The sequence below is a fragment of the Oncorhynchus masou genome, chromosome 29, assembly GCF_036934945.1.
Source record: "Oncorhynchus masou masou isolate Uvic2021 chromosome 29, UVic_Omas_1.1, whole genome shotgun sequence".
NCBI lineage: Eukaryota > Metazoa > Chordata > Actinopteri > Salmoniformes > Salmonidae > Oncorhynchus > Oncorhynchus masou.
This window is the reverse complement of record NC_088240.1, coordinates 46,955,368-46,979,865: the sequence shown is the minus strand read 5'-3', so window position 1 is coordinate 46,979,865 and position 24,498 is coordinate 46,955,368. Positions and strand designations below refer to the sequence as shown.

The 24,498-nt window shown below is 42.2% G+C and overlaps 1 protein-coding gene across 1 annotated transcript; it reads left to right on the top strand.

Moving 5' to 3' along the window:
- Positions 1-5,185: 5,185 nt before the first annotated feature.
- Positions 5,186-15,838, top strand: LOC135519916 (fas apoptotic inhibitory molecule 1-like). Its single transcript, XM_064945131.1, has 5 exons — positions 5,186-5,384; positions 5,699-5,848; positions 6,237-6,465; positions 9,085-9,134; positions 13,266-15,838. Exons 2-5 carry the CDS (start codon positions 5,735-5,737, stop codon positions 13,413-13,415), a joined length of 543 nt encoding a protein of 180 aa, XP_064801203.1. The 5' UTR covers positions 5,186-5,384; positions 5,699-5,734; the 3' UTR covers positions 13,416-15,838.
- The last annotated feature ends 8,660 nt before the right edge of the window (positions 15,839-24,498 follow it).

Genomic DNA, 24,498 nt, shown 5'->3' with positions numbered 1-24,498 from the left:
ACTATTAAGAGCAGCTGTAGCAGCTAACTGGTTACATCACTGCCTAGTATGGCAACTGCTCAGCTTCCAACCGCAAAGCACGACAGAGGTTAGTGCAAACGGCCCAGTACATCACTGGGGCCAAGCTTCCTGCCATCCAGGACCTCTATACCAGGCGGTGTCAGAGGAAGACCCTAAAAATTGTTAAAGACTCCAGCCACCCTAGTCATAAAATGTTCTCTGTGCTACCGTACGGCAAGCGGTACCGGAGTGCCAAGTCGAGGTCCAAGAGTCTTCTAAACAGCTTCTACCCCAAGCCATAAGACTCCTGAACACCTAATCAAATGGCTACCCAGACTATTTGCATTGTCCCCCCCCCACCTCTCTTTTACACCGCTGCTACTCTCTGTTGTTATCTATGCATTGTCACTTTAATAACTCTCCCTACACGTACATATTACCACAAATAACCGGTGTCCCCACACATTGACTCTGTACCGGTACCCCACCTGTATATAGTCCCGCTATTCTTTAATTACTTGTTACATGTATTTTTTATCCTTATCCCCCCAAAAAATTAAATGTCGCACTATCCAGGTCTATGCCCAAACAGTTTGAGCTCACTCTTAAAAATCCATCTTTCCAGAAATAAGTCCTTCACTGTTGCCGCTTGTTATAGACCCCACTCAGCTCCCAGCTGTACCCTGGACACCATATGTGAATTGATTGCCCCCCATCTATCGTCAGAGTTCGTACTGTTAGGTGACCTAAACTGGGATATGCTTAACACCCCAGCCATCCTACAATCTAAGTTAGATGCCCTCAATCTCACATAAATGATCAATACCTACCAGGTACCTACCAGGTACAACCCCAAATCCATAAACATGGGCACCCTCATAGATATCATCCTGACCAACTTGCCCTCTAAATACACCTCTGCTTTTTTCAACCGGGATCTCAGCGATCACTGCCTCATTACCTGCGTCCGTTATAGGTCCGCGGTCAAACGACCACCCCTCAGCCCAGTCAAACGTTCCCTAAAACACTTCTGCGAGCAGGCCTTTCTAATCGACCTGGCCCGGGTATCCTAGAAGGGTATTGACCTCATCCAGTCAGTAGAGGATGCCTGGTTGTTCTCTAAAAGTGCTTTCCTCACCATCTTAAATATGCATGTCCCTTTCAAAAAATGTAGAACTAAGAACAGAAATAGCCCTTGGTTCACTCCAGACTTGACTGCACATGACAAGAACAAAAACATCCTGTGGCGTACTGCACTAGCATCGAATAGTCCCCATGATATTAAACTTGCCAGGGAAGTCAGGAACCAATATACACAGTCACTTAGGAAAGCAAAGGGTAGCTTTTTCCAAACAGAGGCTAGCTTTTTCCAAACTCCCCAAATTTTAGGGATGCTGTAAAGTTCATGTAGAATAAGAGCACCTCCTCCCAGCTGCTCACTGAATTGAGGATGGAAAACACTGTCACCACCGATAAATCCACGATAATCAAGAATTTCAATAACCATCTCTCTATGGCTGGCCATTCTTTCCACCTGGCGACCCCAACCCCGGCCAACAGCTCTGCACCACCCACAGTAACTGGCCCAAGCCCCCTGCTTCTCCTTCACCATAATCCAGACAGCTGATGTTCCGATAGAGCTGCAAAATCTGGATCCCTACAAATCAGCTGGGCTAGACAATCTGGACTCTCTCTTTCTAAAATGATCCGCCGCCATTGTTGGACCCCCTATTACTAGTCTGTTCAACCTCTTTCGTATCGTCTGAGATTCCTAAAGATTCGAAAGAGGCCGCGGTCATCCCCCTATTCAAAGGGGGAGACACTCTAGACCCAAACTGTTACGGGCTTGTATCTATCCTGCTTTGCCTTTATAAAGTCTTTGAAAGCCAAGTGAACAAACAGATCACCGACCATTTAGAATCCCACCGTACCTTCTCCACTATGCAATCTGGTTTCTGAGCTGGTCACGGGTGCACCTCAGCCACGCTCAAGGTCCTAAACGATATCATAACCGCCATCGATAAAAGACAATTCCATGCATCGACCTGGCCAAGGCTTTCGACTCTGTCAATCACTGTATTCTTATCGGCAGACTCAACAACCTTGGTTTCTCTAATGACTGCCTCGTCTGGTTCACTAACTACTTCTCAGAGTTCAGTGTGTCAAATCGGAGGGCCTGTTATCCGGAACTGTGGCAGTCTCTATGGGGGTGTCACAGGGTTCAATTCTTGGTCCGACTCTTTTCCCTGTATATATCAATGATGCGGGTGATTCTCTGATCCACCTCTACGCAGACGACACCATTCTGTATACATCTGGCCCTTCTTTGGATACTGTGTTAACAAATCTCCAAACAAGCTTCAATGCCATGCAACACTCCTTCCGTGGCCTCCAACTGCTCTTAAATGCTGGTAAAACGAAATGCATGCTCTTCAACCGATCGCTGCCTGCAACCACCCGCCCGACTAGCATCACTATTCTGGACAGTTCTAACTTGGAATATGTGGACAACTATAAATACCTAGGTGTCTGGCTAGACTGTAAACTCTCCTTCCAGACTGATATTGACAATTCTGGGAAGGGGGTTCCGCTAGCGGAACACCTGGCCTACAGCCAGTGAAATTGCAGGGCGCCAAATTCAAACAACAGAAATCTCATAATTAAAAAACAAGTATTACACACCATTTTAAAGACAAACTTCATGTTAATCCAACCACAGTGTCCGATTTCAAAAAGGCTTTACGGCGAAAGCACACTATGCGATTTTGTTAGGACAGTGCCTAGCCACAAAAAACCATACAGACATTTTCCAGCCAAGGAGAGCTGTCACAAAAGTCAGAAATAGCGTTAAAATTAATCACTAACCTTTGATGATCTTCATCTGGTGGCACTCCCAGGACTCCATGTTACACAATAAATGTTTTCTTCGATAAAGTAAATCTTTATGTCCAAAAACCTCAGTTTAAATTGGCGCGTTATGTTCAGTAATGCAGTGTCTCAAACAAACATCTGGTGAAATTGCAGAGAGCCAAATCAAATTACAGAAATACTCATAAACATTGATGAAAGATACAAGTGTTATACATAGGCTTAAAGATTAACTTCTTGGTAATCCAACCAGTGTCCTATTTCAAAAAGGCTTTATGGTGAAAGCACACCATGTGATTATGTTAGGACAGCGCCTAGCCACAAAAACCATTACAGACATTTTCCAGCCAAGGAGAGGTGTCACAAAAGTCAGAAATAGCGTTAAAATTAAATCAGATGATATTCATCTGGTGGCACTCCCAGGACTCAGTGTAACACAATAAATGTTTGTTTTGTTCGATAAAGTTCATCTTTATGTCCAAAAACCTCATTTTTGTTTACGCGCTTTAGTTCAGTAATCCATATGCAAGCGCGGGCACAACATCCAGACGAAAAGTCAAAAAAATTCCATTAAAGTTCGTAGAAACATGTCAAACAATGTTTCTAATCAATCCGTAGGGTGATTTAATCATAAATATTCAATAATGTTTCAACCGGACAATACCGTTTTCATTAGAAAGGAAAGGGAACGAACGTCGCACTCATGGCCACGTGAGATAAACAACTCATGGCTTTCAGCTGAGCCACTTACTCTGAGTTCTCTTATTCTCCCCCTTTAACAATAGAAGCCTGAACAACTTCTAAAGACTGTTGACATCTACTGGAAGCCTTAGGAAGTGCAATCTGACCCCACAGACACTGGATATTCGATAGGCATTCACTAGAAAACTACAAACCTCAGAATTCCCACTCCCTGGTTGGATTTTTCTCAGGTTTTCGCCTGCCATATGAGTTCCGTTATACTAGTTTTGGAAACTGTAGAGTGTTTTCTATCCAAATCTACTAATTATATGCATATTCTAGCTTCTGGGCCTGAGTAACAGGCAGTTTACTTTGGGCACGCTTCTCATCCAAACTTCCCAATGCTGCCCCCTATCTTAAGCATATCCAATCCAAAATTAAATCTAGAATAGGCTTCCTATTTAGCAACAAATCCTCCTTCACTCATGCTGCCAAACATACCCTCGTAAAACTGACTATCCTACTGATCCTTGACTTCGGCGATGTCATTTACAAAATAGCCTCCAACACTCTACTCAGCAAATTGGATACAGTCCATCACAGTGCCATCTGTTTTGTCACGAAAGCCCCATATACTACCCACCACTGCGACCTGTATGCTCTCATTGGCTGGTCCTCGCTTCATATTCATCGCCAAACCCACTGGCTCCAGGTCATATTTTAGTCCTTGCAAGTTAAAGCCCCGCCTTATTTCAGCTCACTGGTCACCATAGCAACACCCACCCGTAGCACACGCTACTCGCTAGCCAACACCTACATTGGCCGCCTTTCCTTACAGTTCTCTGCTGCCAATAACTGGAACGAATTGCAAAAATAACTGAAGTTGGACACATATCTCCCTCACTAAGTTTAAGCATGAGCTGTCAGAGCAGCTTACTGATCTCTGCAGCTGTACACAGCCCATCTGTAAATAGCCCATCCAACCAACCATCTACCTACCTCATCCCATATGTTTTCCTGCTCTTTTGCACACCAGTATTTCTACTTGCACTTCCTTATCTGCACATCTATCACTCCAGTGTTAATTGCTAAATTGTAATTAAGTTGCCACTATGGTTGCCACTTATTGCCTTACCTCCTTACTTCATTTGCACACACTGTATACATATTTTTCTATTGTGTTATTGACTGTACGTTAGTTTATCCCATGTGTAACTCTGTGCTGTTGTTTTTGTCGCACAGCTTTGCTTTATCTTGGCCAGGTCGCAGTTGTAAATGAGAACTTGTTCTCAACTGGCCTACCTGGTTAAATAAAGGTGAACTAAAAATAAAAACAGTGTTGGTTTGGGGCTCTTAAGTAAGCATTTCACTGTTGTATTGCATGTGACTAATACAATTTGATTTGAAATGTATTAACTCGGTTGGAGGCTGACAGGTTGGAGGCTGACTGGTCAAGCTCTGTTTATCATTAAACATATTTTGATTTACATGTACACAGTCGGAAATAGGCATTTGTATGCAATCAGTAGCCTACATATAGTTCCTTTTCAAATTTGGCTCCCCAGTGCGGGTTTACATCCTGGCTATTTTGACGCATCTGGCAGTTTCTTCTCTTCCTAGTCTGTCACGTGGCATGGTTTCCATAGTAACGTATCAGTTTTGGTTGTTTTGATGCGTTGCTGAACTGAAGCAAACTGTGGATGTCCTATAAACAAACAAGCACTTTACGTGTAGATATAGCTAGCGAACTAGCTAAACTATTGTTATATTTTTACAGTAGGAAGCTTTCTAGCTAGTAAACCGTTCCTGAAACGGAGCTAGCAAGGTACTGAAAGGTAAGCCTAACGTTAGCTAGCTAGCTAGCTAGCTTTGGCTATCAGTGTCATGGTTAAGTTAGCTACGTTAGCTAACTAGCTAGCAAGCAGGCTCCTTAATAACTAATTTGTAACTAAGAGTAACGTTAATCTAACTAAAGTTAGCTAGCTAAATTATATAATATGCTAAATGATCTCCAGGCTAACGTCACTGTGGTTACTCAAATTAACTAGCTAACGTAGCTAGGTCCTTCTAATAGATTTATTTCGCTCTGGCACCATGCTATGTCGTGACCCCTTTGAAAAGTTTAGTTAATCTTGTTTCAATGTTCTAGAGTTGGTGGCCAAAGCGGGCCAGTGAGGAGGTCAGAATGTCGGGCGACCTGGTAGGAGTGTGGGAAGTGGCCCTGAGCGATGGAGTCCATCGGATTGAGTTTGAACATGGCACAACCACGGGGAAAAGGGTAATCTACATAGACGGAAAGGTAAAACTTGATAAATAATAGTTACGTTACACTTAACCCTATTTATTAGACAAGCAGACAAAACGTCAAGCATCAACAAACTCGGAGAATCTCTCCCACTCACTAAACTCACTCCCTCTCTCTGTTTGAGATTGAGTGGTAGCTTCTCTTGATCTCCCTCAATGGCAGTCACATTCAGAGAACCATTTGACATGTCAGTCTTTGCCATGTTGTGTGTGTGTGTATATGTGTGTATATATATATTATATTATATTTGTTTACAATTACTACTCGGGTAGTGTCAAGTAAATGTAGGCATTTTGAATATAGGTCTAATATTATAACGGTATGACAATAACATAGAATCACACTGAATTATTGGACCTCTTGCATTTGTCCCTTTGCCCAGGAAATTGTAAGAAGAGACTGGATGTTCAAGCTGGTGGGAAAGGAGACCTTCAATGTAGGAAGTGCGGCCACCAAAGCGACCATTAACATTGACGCAGTGAGCGGCTTTGCTTACGAATACACCCTGGAGATCAATGGAAAGAGCCTGAAAACGTACATGGAGAACCGCTCCAAAGTCACCAACACTTGGCTGCTCAACCTGGACGGCATCGACTGCAGGGTCGTCCTGGGTAAGATATGTGACATATGTGTCCATTTCCTCTCCCCAGCTTTTAATGCAAACATACAGTGTGTCAACCACTATAAGGGGAAACTGATATTGAACACTGCCTGTCTTTTTGAGCCATTGAGATTTATTTACAAAGTGCCAAAGATTGCTGTGGCAATATTTGTATTTTGTGGATGTTTGCAAAGCACCTCCCATAAAATATAAATTACATCAAATTACTCAATTACCCTATCTGAATACTGGTAGGCTATGTCAGCCACTCTGGAATTTCAAAGTGAAATAGATGGGTTCAAAATAAACTTCACTGTTTTTAAAATGCCCCATGGTAATGTTAGGTCTGACTTGTCCTAACACAATGACAGGCAATGGTGCAAAAAAATCTATGAACTTGTCACAAACCCATGTGTTCGGTTATTGGTTGTTGCATTTGTTAGTTTGAGGATATGGAACTGACAATTACCATTGCATTAGCTAGGCTATAGTACCTTTGATGGTTCACTATTGAACAGAGTGGGCATGACTAAAAACATTCACTCCTAGTGTGGTTAGTATAGTGTTAGCTTATTTCTTTATGCTACAACCCTTAAAATTAGCGCACCTCAACATTCAAAACAAAGACCACCAGAATACCAACACTTATCTTCCACTGGTGGTATGTCATGGATGAGGCTGTTATTTTTATAGCCTCTAAACTCCACACCACCATCCTAGGGCTTATGGAAAACTGTAGGCCTTGTAACTGTTCCAGACTGGGAAAGACAGGTAGCCCAGAGGTTAAAGAGGTGGGCCAGTAACCAGAGGGTTGCCAGTTCCAATCCTAAGTCTGAGGAAAAAACCAAGAGCTGGATGAGAGCTGGCAAATGGAGATGCCATCACCTGCTGTTGTGCCCTTGAGCAAGGCACCTCTCACCTAAAACTCTGCGCTTCCGAGTGGCACAGCAGTCTAAGGCACTGCATCTCAGTGCTAGAGGCTTCAAAAAACAGACTCTGGTTCGATCCCGGGCTGTATCACAACTGGCTGTGATCGGGAGTCACATAGGGCGGCACACAAATGGCCCAGCGTCTTCCGGGTTTGGGGAGGGTTTGGCCGAGATAGGCCGTCATTGTAAAAAAAAAAAAAAAAAAATGCTCCAGGTGCTCAATTCTAAGGCCAAATCCTTATTTTTCTTCTTCATTTGGCACTTTGCCACCTGTCCTCTACACCACTGCTCAAATAAGTTCAGATATCAGGTGAAACTGTCCCCTTTTCTAAGAAATGGCTCAGATGGGTTGGCCGGTCTAGCAGTAATAACGCAGCCTCTGGCACGTCTACAGTGTCAGCATAGGTTCGAATCCGGCCTACTTTCCCCACTGTTATACTCTCACTATCTGTTTTAATAGAATCTGAAAACACCTTTAAAAATACATCTATTTTACCATTGCGTGTAAAAATGTAAAAAACTGAAGACACCACGTCATTTTTGGACACATTTTATTGACACGGTAGCGCCACGGATACGGCAGCGTCACGCTCGCTTGCAAAATAGTGTAGAAGCAATTGCCTGACTGTAAACCATTTTAAGTGGCTAGCTAATCATCTTGGCAAACTGTGGGGGGAAACAATTAACTTATTTATCATTAATTAACCACTGCAAATGCATTTGGTAACAAACACGACACTGTCTCCAAAGTCAAGGTTTCTACAGCAATATTTACTTGACGTTCTTTGACGTCTCCACTTTACAAGCTCAGGATCCACTTGTGTTGGTAGGCAGTTAATTTTATGTGTTCCTTGATTGTATTTGGCAACCCTGTCCAAGTATTCATAGAGAGAAGCAACTGGTTGGAGTGAAAATGGACGCGGTCGTTGACGCGGCTGATTTGTAGAGGCCCCCATCTTGGCGGTGTAGATCATTTAAATAATTTTTAGGCCAATTTCCTGCAATTCTACATATTTCTCCATGGAGCGGATATTTTTTTTTCTGTTTTAAAATACATTTTTCTACTATTCTATTCAACTGTAGGTCATTATCTTTTCTACATACTTTATATCTGGTTTTAGTTGTTTCAGTTTACACTGAAAGGCCCCCCCCCCCCACTGTTTGGATTTAGGTGACCCGAAAAAAACACTTAGGTGGACCAGCCACGAATTTCACTGGCATAAAAATCCCTGAGTCCATCACCCTTGCTCTCAGAAACAATTGAAGTATTACGCACACTACCCTTAAGTCACATCTACTTTAAATGGACAGTTTAATTGAATGTGCTCTCTAAATAATTACATGAAAAATAACACTGAAGGAAAACACATTAAATTTAGTTAGGCCTACTACCATAACCAACACAATGCCATCTCGAAAAGGATAGCAGGAGAGCATTTGAAAGAGACTGGAGAAGTCCAGGTTAATTTTCAGTTCTATTGGTAATTTTGACTCACGCTCCTTTGAAATCACTCAAAAGCTTATCTGAACATAGCCTAAGAAAAATGCTTTACTTTGGCAGAAACCAAGTCACAGCTATCTTAAAGGCTTGTTCTCATGGTGATCATCAATCAGGAGTACAATATGCGCTGCTTTCATTCTGTGTATCCTGAAGTATTTTATTGATGTTTGCCTAATATGTGTTATTTCTCTTTCCACAGAGAAAGACACTATGGATATTTGGTGTAATGGACAAAAAATGGAGACAGCGGTAAGCATCTTCCCTCCAATCATGCTGAGAATCACTTAGCAAAAAGATGAAATAGTAAAACGCGGATGCCCCGTCTACCGGGCAATCTGTTTATTTCCTGTGTTTGTTTGAGGGGTGCAAAATCGACTTGTCACTTAAATCTTGCTGGATTGATTGCTTTTATTATAATCACATTATATTTGTCACATGCGTCGGATACAACAGGTGTAGACCTTACAGTGAAATGCTTACTTACAAGACCTTAACCAACAATGCAGTTGAGAAAATATGTTTTTAAAAAATGTAAGAAATAATAACGAATAATTAAAGAGCAGCAGTAAATTAAAATAGCGGGGCTATATACAGGGTGTAGCGGTGCAGAGTCAATGTGTGGGGGCATTGGTGTCGAGGTAACTGAGGTAATATGTACATGTATGAAGAGTTATTAAAGTGACTAAGCATAGATAATAACAGAGAGAAGCAGCAGTGTAGAGGGAGTAGGGTGGGCAGTGCAAATACACTGCGTGCACAATTTTGGCAAATTGTGTTCCTCAGGATTAATTTTATTGTTGAACAAACACAATGCTCTCAGTCAATCCAAAATGTTATTGAACCTCAAACCAGAATGTTTAACAAAGGAGAGTTGAGTTTTGTCTTTCTCGGGGAATATATAAGTGTGCACAATTATTAGGCAACTATTAGTGTGCAGAATTAGGCAACTAAATTACAAAAATAATTTCTCCCAACTCACGTGTTTATTCAACATTTCAGTAAGTGTAACAAATAAGTAACACAAAATGGCAATTAAATAAAAATGTTGGCCCTTCAAAAATATTCAGTGACCTTCTTTTCAATAACTGCCATGAGCCTTCCAGTTTCTTGATCTGTTCACGATCAACTTCGCTGAACTACAGCAACTACAGCCTCCCAAATGCTGTTCAAAGAGGTGTATTGTCTTCCCTCACTGTAAATCTCACATTTGAGAAGGGCCCACAAGTTCTCAATAGAATTTAAGTCAGGTGAGGAAGGGGGCCAGGTCATTATTGGGGCATCTTTGAGGCCCTTGCTGGCTAGCCAAGCAGTGGAGTACTTGGATGCATGTGATGGAGCATTGTCCTACATAAAGATCATGGCCTTCTTGAATGCTGAGGACTTATTCCTATACCACTGCTTGAAGAAGGTATCTTCCAGAAACTGGCAGTAAGTTTGGGAGTTGAGTTTCAGTCCATCTTCAACCCGAAAACGTCCAACTACCTCATCCTTAATGATAGCAGCCCATACCAGTACCCTTCCTTCACCTTGCTGGCGCCTGACTTGAAGTGGTGCCCTGTGTCCATTACTGATCCAGCCACGCGCCCATCCATCTTGTCCATCAAGAGTCACTCTCATTTCATCTGTCCATAAAACCTTTGAAAAATTGCCCAATCTTGATGCTTCAACTTGTGAATCTTATTCAGTGGTGGTCGTGTTTCTGGCATCTTGACCTTGGCCATGTCTCTGAGCACTTGACACCTTGTACTTCTGAACACTCCAGGTAGGTTGCAGTTCTGGAATATGGTGGCACTGGAGGATAATGGGTTCCTGGTGGCTTTGCAGTCAATTTGCGCCTTTTCTTCTCCATGCATTTTTTTGCGCCACAGCTGACGATTCGCAACAAAACGTTTGATTGTCCGGTGGTCACGCCTCAATAGTTTAGCTATTTAAAGAGTGCTTCATCCGCCTGAAAGGCATTTTAAAATGTTTGACTTTTCAGTGTCAATTAAATCAATTTTTTGGCCCATTTTACCTGAGGTAATGAAGCTGCCTAATAATTATGTACTGCTTGATGTAAGTGTTATTCAATTTCGCCACACAATCCCTCATTACACAAATACATATCACCTGAAAATAATTCCATTCAATAAGCATTCAAGTTTGTATAGTTTGGAGTTGGAAAATGTGCATAGAAATAAGAAATAATATCACAATACTCATTTGATTAGCTTGGGGGTAGAAGCTGTTTAAAAACCTCTTGGACCTAGACTTGGCGCTCTGGTACCGCTTTCCATGCGGTAGCAGAGAGAACAGTCTATGACTACTAGGGTGGCTGGAGTCTTTGACCATGTTTAGGGCCTTCCTCTGACACCGCCTGGTAGAGATGTCCTGGATGGCTGGATGCTTGGCCCCGGTGATGTATTGGGCCGTGCTCACTACCCTTTGTAGTGCCTTGCGGTTGGAGGCCGAGCAGTTGCCATACCAGGCAGTGATGCAACCCGTCAGGATGCTCTCGATGGTGCAGCTGTAAAACCGTTTGAGGATCTGAGGACCCATGCCAAATCTTTTCAGTCTCCTGAGGGGGAATAGGTTTTGTCATGTCCTCTTCACGACTGTCTTGGTGTGATTGGACCCTGTTAGTTTGTTGGTGATGTGGACGCCAAGGAACTTGAAGCTCTCAACCTGCTCCACTACAGGCCCGTCGATCAGAATGTGGGAGTGCTCGATCCTCCTTTTCCTGTAGTCCACAATCATCTCCTTTGTCTTGATCACGTTCAGGGAGAGGTTATTGTCCTTGCATCACATGGTCAGGTCTCTGACCTCCTCCCTATAGGCTATCTCATTGTCGTCAGTGATCAGGCCTACCACTGTTGTGTCAAACTTAATGATGGTGTTGGATTCGTGCCTGGCTGTGCAGTCATGAGTGAACAGGGAGTACAGGAGGGGACTGAGCATGCACCCCTGAGGGGCCCCGTGTTGAGGACCAGCGTGGCGGATATGTTGTTACCTACCCTTACCACCTGGGTGCGGCCCGGAAGTCCAGGATCCAGGAAGTCCAGGATCCAGTTGCAGAGAGAGGTGTTTAGTCCCAGTTTCCTTAGCTTAGTGGTGAGCTTTGAGGGCACTATGGTGTTGAACGCTGAGCTGTAGTCAATGAACAGCATTCTCACATGGGTGTTCCTTTTGTCCAGGTGTGAAAGGGCAGTGTGGAGTGCAATAGAGATTGCATCATCTGTGGATCTGTTGGTGCGATATGAAAATTGGGTTGGGTCTAGGGTTTCTAGGATAATGGTGTTGATTATAGCCATGACCAGCCTTTCAAAGCATTTCATGGTTACAGACGTGAGTGCTACGGGTCGGTAGTCATTTAGGCAGGTTACATTAGTGTTCTTGGGTACAGGGACTATGGTGGTCTGCTTGAAACATGTTGGTATTACAGACTCAGACAGGGAGAGGTTGAAAATGTCAGTGAAGACACTTGCCAGTTGGCCAAATGGCAGCTGCGACTCTTTCATACTCTTGTTCGTGCCTTTAGTATTTCCCCATTAACGTTACAACCGCAGACATTTTTGTAATGTCCTGTCAAGCACATCCTGTCAAGGGCTCAATGGAATGCGTTGTTTTTCTGTTGGATCGATAAGAATGTTCAAGCTTTGTTGTAGATTTAACTCATCATCTCAACACTTACATCACAAGAAAGAGAAGAAAGTTACCTTATTTTGATGGGTGTTCATTTTTTTGGAATTTAATTAAGTAATAATTTAATATAGTTGAAATGTTTACAAATTAATGTGCTGTTATGAAAGCAACTTCTGAAAATGAACACTTGGATTATAGTGATATTATGGCTCATCTCGCAAAAAATGTAATGTATGTATCGACGTTGTCTAGAGCCAAGTGTGTTGATTTTTAATCCAAGGGTATATTGACACATTTGTTGAATTATGTAACTGAACGTGACAACAATGGTAATTGATGAGTCAGTCTAGACAGCACTGGTATATGCAGGTACTGTAGGCCTAGACAAAGTAATTTTTGGTGGTTGCAGCCCTGTTCCACACCTTTATGTTAATGTATTAATATATTAAATACACCCAGTGTATTAATGCAAATGAGGCACATATCATTTTGATTATTTTAACACAAAATATTTTTTTCAAAAGCTGATACCATTAGAAAATGTATGAGATGATTCTATGAACAAAATTGAGGTTAATTAACATTATTTGATTTTATAAACAAGATGCAATAAAACAGGGAAATGCACCACTCCTAACCTCCTAGCCCACTTAAAATCATATTGGCCCTTTATATCCCTCCATACACTCTTAATTTATGTATAATATTTACATTACATGAAACTTTACTGAAATCTGTTAATCTCCATCTTGTTCACAGGGGGAGTTTGTGGAAGACGGTACTGAGACACACTTCACTCTAAGCGACCATGACTGTTGCATTAAGGCCGTGAGCAGTGGAAAGAGGCGAGATGGCATTATCCACACTTTGCTTGTGGACGGCACAGAGATAGCTGAAACCACAGAGTGATTGTCTGTATAGGTGTTTTGAGCACTTTGTTGGAGTGAAGAAAGCCTTTTTCAAATCAGGGACAAAATAATAGACTGAACATTGGTGCTGTGTGATATTTCACTGTCAAGCTGGAGTCCATGAGGCACCTCTGCACAATGTCCATGATCTTAGATGGTTAACCACCAAAGATCATGGGCATCATGCAGAGGTACCTCATGGGCTCCAGTTCTGTAGACATACAGTATTTTATATAATTTTATCTAGTAAACTGACATTATCACCAGTGAGTGAAAGGCAGGTTGCACAGTTGTGTCAAGAGGAGTAGTAATGTCAATTAAGTGTTTTTCCTAAATGGGAAAACATTTCTTAATTTTTAAGTTGATATTCCAGTCACTTTCCAGAAAGTGCACTGTGTATGAGGAATCATCCTTGTACTTGTAATTTACAAAACACACATTCTGCTTCCCAAATGGCACCCTATTCCCATTGACCAGAGGGAGCCATATGGGCCCTGGTCAAAAGTAGTGCACTATATAAGGGATAAGGTGCCATTTGGGACACAGAACCTGTCCATGGGCCATGCAGCTCACTTATAATGCATTAATGTGCCAGTAATTTGCTTTTTTGTGTAGGCTGCAACATTCTAAAACAAATTAATTGTAATAACTGGAGTATTTATAAACAGATCTGTCCCGTGCATAGTTGGTAACATCAATGGTATGTTTATGTTAATGATTATTTGATGTCAGCCCTTACAATTAATTAATGAATTGAGTTTAGGCTACAGTATATGAACTTGTTGGCCCAAATTCTAACAGTTGCAGATAAAGGAAAACCACACTGGGGGTTCACTCAGAATGTTGATGCTGTATTGGAGGTGTTAAGTGTTAGGAATGATTCATCTCAGTTAACCCAGAACTATAGTCTCGCATAATTGGTCAGATACTTGATGATGTTCTGGGTGTTTAGAGAATGAGGATCAAAACCGGAGCGAAGAGCTTCACAATCTCACTTTCAAGTTACGGGCAAGTCTATGGGCAAAATGTCCACTCCCCTTCGGGAAAAAAAGTGCTAACATCTGCGAAATTGTGGTTTTTCTAAAGCACCAGAACTAATGCTGCTTGTTATCCCATGCATCCCGTTGTATTTTGACAGATCTATGCTACCATGTATATTTATGTAGTCTGTCCAGGAGAGATGAAAAACTGACACTTGCCATTGGATATTGACGTGAAAATACACCTGTCCAAAGTATAACGTAAACCTGTCCATGTACCAGTTTTCCTATATCTGTGATTGATTGATTTGGGGTCAATTCAATGGAACGGGACTTCTTTTGCTAGATTCTAGCCAGTGTCTGACATGAACAGAATAAACTGTGCTGTTACCCTCAGATTCTATTTATTTTATATCAAAAGAGCACTATATGTATTCAGGTATAGTTACTGCATTGTTTGTATTATGTACACTGCATGACCAAAAGTATGTGGACAGACACCTGCTTGTCAAACATCTCATTCCAGAATCATGGGCATTAAGTTGGTCACCCCCTTGCTGCTATAACAGCCTCCTCTCTTCTGGCAAGGCTTTCCACTAGATGTTGGAACATTGCTGTGGGGACTTGCTTCCATTCAGCCACAAGAGCGTTAGTGAGGTCGGGCACTGATTAGGCCTGGCTTGCAGTCTGCGTTCCAATTCATCCCAAACGTGTTCGATGGGGTTGAGGTCAGGGCACTGTGCAGCCTAGTCAAGTTCTTCCACACCGATCTCAAACCATTTCTGTATAGACCTCCTTTTGTGCACGGGGGCATGGTGATCTTAGGCTTGTGTGTGGATGCTTGGCTATGGAAACACATTTCATGAAGCTTCCGACGAATAGGTCTTGTGCCGATGTTGCTTCGAGAGGCAGTTTAGAACTTGGAAGTGAGTGTTGCAACCCGAGGACAGAATATTTTTATGCGCTACACACTTTAGCACTCAGAGGTCCCGTTCTGTGAGCTTGTGTGGCCTGCTACTTTTCGGCTGAGCCGTTGTCACTCCTAGACTTCACAATAACAGCACTTACAGTTGACCGGGGCATCTCGAGCAGGGCAGAAATTTTAAAAACTGACTTGTTAGAAAGGTGCCATCCTATGACAGTCCCATGTTGAAAGTCAATGAGCTCTTCAGTAAGGCCATTCTACTGTCAATGTTTGTCTATGGAGAATGTTTTGCTATGGAGATTGCATGGCAGTGTCCTCGATTTTATATAGCTGTCAGCAAGGGATGTGGCTGAAATAGCCAAATCCACTCATTTGAAAGGGTGTCCACATACTTTTGTATATATAGTGTATATTTTGTTTTGTGTCAGGTGTTTCAACATGTTTATAATGTGTATATTTTGTTGAACTTGTCAGACATTACTTATTTTATTAAATCCATGTAATTTCACTCAAAGTTGACCCTTATTGTCTTTGTCTAGAATGTTAAAACCTCTTTCAGAATCAGTGTGACCTCGCCAACCTGTGTCACATATGCTGTAGTCAACTGTGGTGGAAAATGTAGCCAAGGCCTAGTTACCTAGGTTAGACACTGCAGAAAATGGATAGGTCTCTTGAAATGGTACATTACTACGTTATTTGTGAAGTGAAAGCTAAGAGATATATTTTTAATGAGCCATTCTCTGGCGAGGTGTAAAGTTAGCAACCTAGGTAAAATGTGTTTTATATTGGATATTTGGTTGTTATTCAGTATTCTCTCATCAATAGCTATTGAACCAAGCCATTACTATGAAAATGATATATTCTGAATCAGGTAGGATGGAGAAACAGTCAAATTCATTTCTTTATTATGTTTTTTTGACCCAGATTTTAATCTTCAATGGCTCTTAAAACCTGTTATGGCTAGACGTTCCGCTCGCCAACATCCGGTGAAATTGCAGAGCGCAAAATTCAAATTAAATTCTTAGAAATATTTAACTTTCATAAAATCACAAGTCCAATACACCAAAATAAAGCTTAACATCTTGTTAATCCAGCCACCGTGTCCGATTTCAAAAAGGCTTTACGGCGAAAGCGAACCATGTGATTATCTGAGGACAGCACCCCATCATACTAACACATAAAATCATATTTCAACCAAGCAGGTGCGACACGAAAGTCAGAAATAACGATATAATTCATGTCTTACCTTTGAAGATCTTCTGTTGACACTCCAATATGTCCCAGAAACATCACAAATGGTAATTTTGTTCAATAAATTCCTTCTTTACATCCCCAAAATGTCCATTTATTTGGTGCGTTTGATTCAGAAATACACTGCTTTCAACTCGCCCAACATGACTACAAATGATCTAATAAGTTACCTGTAAACTTGGTCCAAACATTTCAAACAACTTTCCTAATCCAACTTTAGGTATCCTAAAACATAAATAATCGCTCAAATTTAAGACGGAATATACTGTGTTCAATAGGGGATAAAATCAAGGTGGAGCGAGGTCCATGTCGTGCGCACCAAACAAAAGAGTCCACTTGGCTTGACACTTAGAAAGTACAGCTGTACTTCTTCATTTCTCAAAGGAAAAACATCAACCAATTTCTAAAGACTGTTGACATCTAGTGGAAGCCATAGGAACTGTAACCAGATGCCTCATAAATCTAGTTACCAATAGAAACCACAGTGACCTCAAAAAGAAAATTTCCTGGATGGTTTGTCCTCGGGGTTTCGCCTGCCAAATAAGTTCTGCTATACTCACAGACATTATTTTAACAGTTTTAGAGTGTTTTCTATCCAAATATACCAATTATATGCATATCCTGTATGCTTCTGGTCCTGAGTAGCAGGCAGTTTACTTTGGGCACGCTTTTCATCCGGACGTGAAAATGCTTCCCCCTATCCCAAAGAGGTTTTAAAGCGTCCATGACTATGAATACGCTATATTCTGAATCAGGGGAGGACAACATTTTTGTTGTTGAAATGTGATTGTTCCTTATCTCTTTCTTTCTAGAAACAACACATGATCATGAACTCGCTGCTAGTTTAAAGAAATTACATTTCTAATTGTTACAAAGAATTAATGTATTGGCTACATTTATGAGAATAACATGCATTTGCTTACCTTTTCAAGCTTGAAGATGATACACTTATTTATCACTCAAAAAAAGTGTGAATAGTGTGTGCACCACAAACATCTTTTCAGGGTGTTGAGGCATCCTCTTCCCAATGCAGCCTCTTCAAACACCATGGTTAGGGGAAGTGTATCTATCTGCAAAATTGAAGTTTTGCTTTGAAGTCAAGTCTTATTGTTTCTACCTTAGCTGTTGTGCTTACTAACAGTGACGCTACTATATTGCCATACACATTGGTATTAAAAGACACGCAATGTCATCACCAAAAAATAACTGTTTAAAATATTCAGCAAATAATTTGTTTGCTATCACAATACTTGTGATAAAATATGATAGCTAAGAGATAGCGATTAGCTAGCTAGCAAGTTAGCCAGTCAGTGGCACTGACAGATTGAAATTGATATACATATACAAAAATAAACAAAACACACAACATTTTTACTGAGTTACAATTCATATAAGGAAATCAGTCAATTGAAATAGATTCATTAGGCCTAAATCTATGGATTTCATATGACTGAATACAGATATGCATCTGTTGGTCACAGACTATACGTACATACCCCAACCAGAAGGATTACAGGCAACATTCGCACTGAGCTAAAGAGTAGAGCTGTGGCTTTCAAGAAGCGAGACTCTAACCTGGAAGCTATAAGAAATCCAGCTTGACTGAATCGTACTACACTGGCTCCGATGCTCGTCGGATGTGGCAGGGCTTGCAAACTATTACAGACTACAAAGGTAAGCAAAGTCGAGAGCTGTCCAGTGACACGAGCCTACCAGACGAGCTAAATAACTTATATGCTCTCTTCGAGGCAAGTAACGGACGACTGTGTGATCACGCCCTCCGCCGCCAAAATGAGAAAATACCTTTAAACAGGTCAACATTCACAAAGCCGCAGGGCCAGACGGATTACCAGGACATGTACTCCGAGCAACTGGCAAGTGTCTTCGCTGACATTTTTTTAACCTCTCCCTGTCTGAGTCTGTAATACCAACAAGCAGACCACCATAGTCACTGTGCACAAGAACACTAAGGTAACTTGCCTAAATGACTACCAACCCGTAGCACTCACATCTGTAGCCATGAAATGCTTTGAAACACTGGTCAGGGCTCACAACACCATTATCACAGAAACCCTAGACCCCACTCCAATTTGCATACCGCACCAACAGATCCACAGATGATGCAATCTCTATTGCACTCCACACCTGGACTAAAGGAACACCTATGTGAGAATGCTATTCATTGGCTACAGCTCAGCGTTCAACACCATAGTGCCCTCAAAGTTCTTCACTAAGCGAAGGACCCTGGAACTAAACACCTCCCACTGCAACTGGATCCTGGACTTCTTGACGAGCCACCCCCCAAGTGGTAAGGGTAGGGAACAACATCCGCCACACTGATCGTTAACACGGGTGCTCACTCCCCTCCTGTACTTCCTGTTCACTCATGACTGCACAGCCAGGCACGACTCCAACCCCATCATTAAGTTTGCAGATGACACAACAGTGGTAGGCCTGATCAACGACAATGATGAGACAGGCTATAGGGAGGAGATCAGAGACCTGACCGTGTGGTGCAAGGACAATAACCTCTCCCTCAACGTGATCAAGACAAAGGCGATGATTGTGGACTACAGGAAAAGGAGGACCGAGCACTCCCCCATTCTCATCGACGGGGCTGTAGTGGAGCAGGTTGAGAGCTTCAAGTTCCTTGGCGTCCACATCACCAGCAAACTAACATGGTCCAAGCACACCAAGAGTCATGAAGAGGGCACGACAAGCCCTATTCTCCCTCAGGAGACTGAAAAGATTTGGCATGGGTCCTCAGATCCTCAAAAGATTTTACAGCTACACCATCAGAACAGCCTGACGGGTTGCATCACTGCCTGGCCTCCGACCGCATGGCACTACAGAGGGTAGTGCGTAAGGCCCAGTACATCACCAGGGCCAAGCTTCCTGCCATCCAGGACCTCTATACCAGGCGGTGTCAGAGGAAGGCCCTAAAAAATGTCAAAGACTCCAGTCACTCTAGTCATAGACTGTTCTCTCTGCTACCGCACGACAAGTGGTACCCGGAGACTAGGTCCAAGAGGCTTCTAAACAGCTTCTACACCAAGCCATAAGACTCCGGAACAGCTTCTAACCCCAAGCCATAAGACTCCTGAACAGCTATTCAAATGGCTACCCAGATTATTTGCACCCCCCCCACACCACCACCACCTCCCTCTTCTACACAGCTGTTACTCCCTGTCATTATCTATGCAAAGTCACTTTAATAACTCTACCTACATTACATATTACCACAATTACCTCTGCACCTGTGCCCCAGCACATTGACTCTGTACCGGTACTCCCTGTATATAGCCCCACTATTGTTATTTACTGCTGCTCTTTCATTTTTTGTTGTTCTTATCTCTTACTTTTTTTTGTATTTTCTGAAAAACGGCATTGTTGTGCTATTTCATCATTTTGATTTCTAAACTATTTTTCTACAATGTAGAAAACAGTAGAAATAAAGAAGAACCTTGAATGAGTAGGTGTGTCCAAACTACTAATTGGTACTGTATGCCTTGAGAAGTTACAGCTCAGCCAAAATTCTGTCACCAGCAAGTCCAGAAACATTTTGCTAAGGGTAATTGAGATACAATCAGATTTGTATGACTAGTTTGAACGTATGCTTTCAGTAAACCAAGTAGCTGTCCATAAAGGGCAAAATGTTATTTAAATATCATGATGTAAGAGTGTTTTGTCATGGTGGATACATGTAATGTTACCTAGCAGTTCAGCATCACCACCGGCACCTCCACTAGCAAGTTAGACTCAGCCGGACAGTGAGACAGGGAGCTTGGGTGGAGGGGGGCAGTGCCTCCTCCGACAAAGTGCTTGGAGCAGGTGCAATTTGCAGTTCAAGAACAAGCAAACATATAACCCCTGGCTTGTCATGCAGAATTCAAAGTTGGGCTGTACAACATGCAAAAATGTAGGGAGTTTTGGTCTAGATACGACTGGAGGGATTGAACTAGCAAACGAGTGGGTGGAATGTATAGTAAATTAACATCCTATGTGTAACGGATGTGAAATGGCTAGCTAGTTAGCGGTGATGCGCGCTAATAGCATTTCAATGGGTGACGTCACTCGCTTTGAGACCTTGAAGTAGTGGTCAAAAGGGGGGTGAGCAATGTAACAGTATAGACTTTACGCCCGTCCCCTCGCCCCGACCTGGGCGCGAACCAGGGACGCTCTGCACACGTTAACAGTCACCCTCGAAGCATCATTACCCATCGCTCCACAAAAGCCACGGCCCTTGCAGAGCAAGCGGAACCACTACTTTAAGGTCTCAGAGCAAGTGACGTCACCGATTGAAATGCTATTAGTGCGCACCACCGCTAACTAGCTAGCCATTTCACATCGGCCACAAAAAAAAACAAAGATCCCTCAGAAAAAAAGTTTTTTGAACATGCCTGAACCAAGGAGCATTTGGTGGCAGCAAGCCTTGTAGACAAGGCTAAAGAGGACACCCAGGTTAACACTCAAGATGAGAAAATAAATAGACACTACAGCCAGAGTCTTCAGAACAGCCTTAGAAGGCTAAACATCACATCCACATGCCCGCTCATAGCTTTGAGATAGAAGTTGAATCTCAGGAGTTAAATGGACTTGACATGGGGAGAGTCTTTGTGGGAGGTTTTGAAACTAAGGTTGGTCCTTTACCTTCACATTACATAAGAAGTTTGTAATAACTCTCTCACACGGACTCTCCCCCCCTGCACTCACTATGTGTTCCGGGACCTCCCGATTTTCTAATTAAGCGCGGAACCTACTTCAATATTGTCATGGGTCAATATACACTGAATAAAAATATAAACGTAAAATGTAAAAAGGTCATATGTTTCATGAGCTGAAATAAAAAAGATCCCAGAAATGTTCCATGTGCACAAAAAGCTTATTTCTCTCTTATTTCACAGAAATGTGTTTACATCCTTGTTAGTGAGCATTTCTCCTTTGCCAAGATAATTCATCCACCTGACAGGTGTGGCATATCAAGAAGCTGATTAAACAACATGATCATTACACAGGTGCAGCTTGTGCTGGGGACAATAAAAGACCACTCTAAAATGTGTAGTTTTGTCACATGCCACAGATGTCTCAAGTTGAGGGAGCGTGCAATTGACATTGTGACTGCAGGAATGTCCCCCAGAGATGTTGCCAGAGAATGTAATGTTCATTTTTCTACCAGAAGCCGCCACCAACGTTGTTTTAAAAGATTTGGCAATCCGTCCAACCGGCCTCACAACAGCAGATCACGTGTATGAGGTTGTGTGGGTGAACGTTTTGCTAATGTCAACATTGGGAACAGTGCCACATTGTGGCGGTGGGGTTATGGTATGGGCAGGCATATTTTAGGGACAACGAACACAGTTGCATTTTATTGATGGCAATTTGAATGCACAGAAATACCATGACGAGATACTGAGTCCCATTTTTATAAAGGTGACCAACAGATGCATATCTGTATTTCCAGTCATGTGAAATCCATAGATTAGGGCCTAATTTATTTAAATTGAACAATTTCCCCTACTTTAACTCAGTAGACATCTTTGAAATTGTTACGTGTTGCGTTTATATTTTTATTCAGTATCTTTATACAATACCTTTCATGGTATCGAGCGAGATTGGGTCTAAGCTTTGGGTATCGTTATGGGAATAGCTTTTTAGGGTTGTTGCTGTTTTATCTCACACGCATTCATTCACTCACTCACTCACTCACTCACTCACTCACTCACTCACTCACTCACTCACTCACTCACTCACTCACTCAGGGCAAACCTTTCCCTACAGCTGGCAGTAGCTAGCTGTAACGTTACAGGCATGGCGTCTTGCGAGTCATTCCATTTGGCCAACAAATGTACTTCAAAATGGTGATTTAATACATTTAATGACAAACCATGTAATTACTTAGGTAAACATAGAAATGACGTCTTAACCAAGGTTCTGGGGAGTTGTTTGTAACTGGCTAGTTGGCGTGTAGTGGTGACGTCAGACCATCTGTTTAAGTAGCCAATAGAAAAAAAAAATCTTTATTTTATTTTACATGTAATTGGCCACATATATATCGCTCCTGGATGCTCCGGCTCAAGTCAAGCGCCATAGACCCGCAAACGTATTAAGCTAAATACACTCCTCAAAAAAATAAAGGGAACACTTAAACAACACAATGTCACTCCAAGTCAATCACACTTCTGTGAAATCAAACTGTCCACTTAGGAAGCAACACTGATTGACAATAAATTTCACATGCTGTTGTGAAAATGGAATAGACAACAGGTGGAAATTATAGGCAATTAGCAAGACACCCCCAATAAAGGAGTGGTTCTGCAGGTGGGGACCACAGACCACTTCTCAGTTCCTATGCTTCCTGGCTGATGTTTTGGTCACTTTTGAATGCTGGTGGTGCTTTCACCCTAGTGGTAGCATGAGACGGAGTCTACAACCCACATGAGATGAGATGAGATCCTCAGACCCCTTGTGAGACCATATGCTGGTGCGGTTGGCCCTGGGTTCCTCCTAATGCAAGACAATGCTAGACCTCATGTGGCTGGACTGTGTCAGCAGTTCCTGCAAGAGGAAGGCATTGATGCTATGGACTGGCCCGCCCGTTCCCCAGACCTGAATCCAATTGAGCACATCTGGGACATCATGTCTCGCTCCATCCACCATCTGTTGCACCACAGACTGTCCAGGAGTTAGCGGATGCTTTAGTCCAGGTCTGGGAGGAGATCCCTCAGGAGACCATCCGCCACCTCATCAGGAGCATGCCCAGGCGTTGTAGGGAGGTCATACAGGCACGTGGAGGCCACACACACTACGGAGCCTCATTTTGACTTGTTTTAAGGACATTACATCAAAGTTGGATCAGCCTGTAGTGTGGTTTTCCACTTTAATTTTGAGTGTGACTCCAAATCCAGACCTCCATGGGTTGATGCATTTGATTTCCATTGATACATTTTGTGTGATTTTTGTCGTCAGCACATTCAACTATATAAAGAAAAAATATTTAATAAGAATATTTAATTCATTCATATCTAGGATGTGTTATTTTAGTATTTTTTTGAGCAGTGTATTTACTTTTTTTTGCTGGCGTTCGATAAGAACTCCCCCTTGTTCTGCCAACAACTTGAGCGCATCGCTCTCTTGCGGCAATGTTTGTAAACACAGAAAGGAGTATATTGTTAGCTCTCCAAGAATAGGCTTGGAGAGCCTGTACTAGAAGCACTCAGGCTAAGGTTACACAAAGCAACTTTAACGCAATCCTCTCAAGCAACTTTGCTGTTACATGAAGCAACTCAAATGCCATTAAAATGGCATGCAACTGGCAAACAAATTGAAGCTGCGTGTTTGAGAGTTCCAAACTCGCCCCATGTCATCAGTTGCATTACGTCGTGGTTTCACAAATTATTTGTTTATCCAACCGTTTGGTTATTGTAACAGAGATTTGTGTTCTCCTCGAAATTACATGTATTGACTGTTAAACCATGTACACAAATTTGCATACATCTTGTTTTTATTGGCTGTTGCTGCAACTAGTTGCACAAAGTTGAAAAGTTCCAATTGAATGCAACAAAGTTGCAGATGAGTTACTTATTAGTTGCAAGAGGGTGTTGGTGTTTCATGAAGCAATCAAGAAGCAACTAAAATAGAATACAAGTTGCGTCCTGTATTGGCAGCTATACAATCAACCTCATTGTTTTAATAGGAATGGGGTGGCAGTCTACACTGTTCTTCAAGGAAATGCAACTTGGCGGAAATTGTTCAAAGTAGTCCTTGTGCATAGAGTTGTATGGGTTGTGTAAATAAGCAATCATTCGTTTATGTTTTACATACATCTGAGTCTCCCGTAATTCCGTTACTATGGAATTGCACTGAAGCCTTCTGTACAAACATGGGCGTGGTTGAGAGGAGGAGGCATGTCGCGTCGCTTCCTTAGCAAC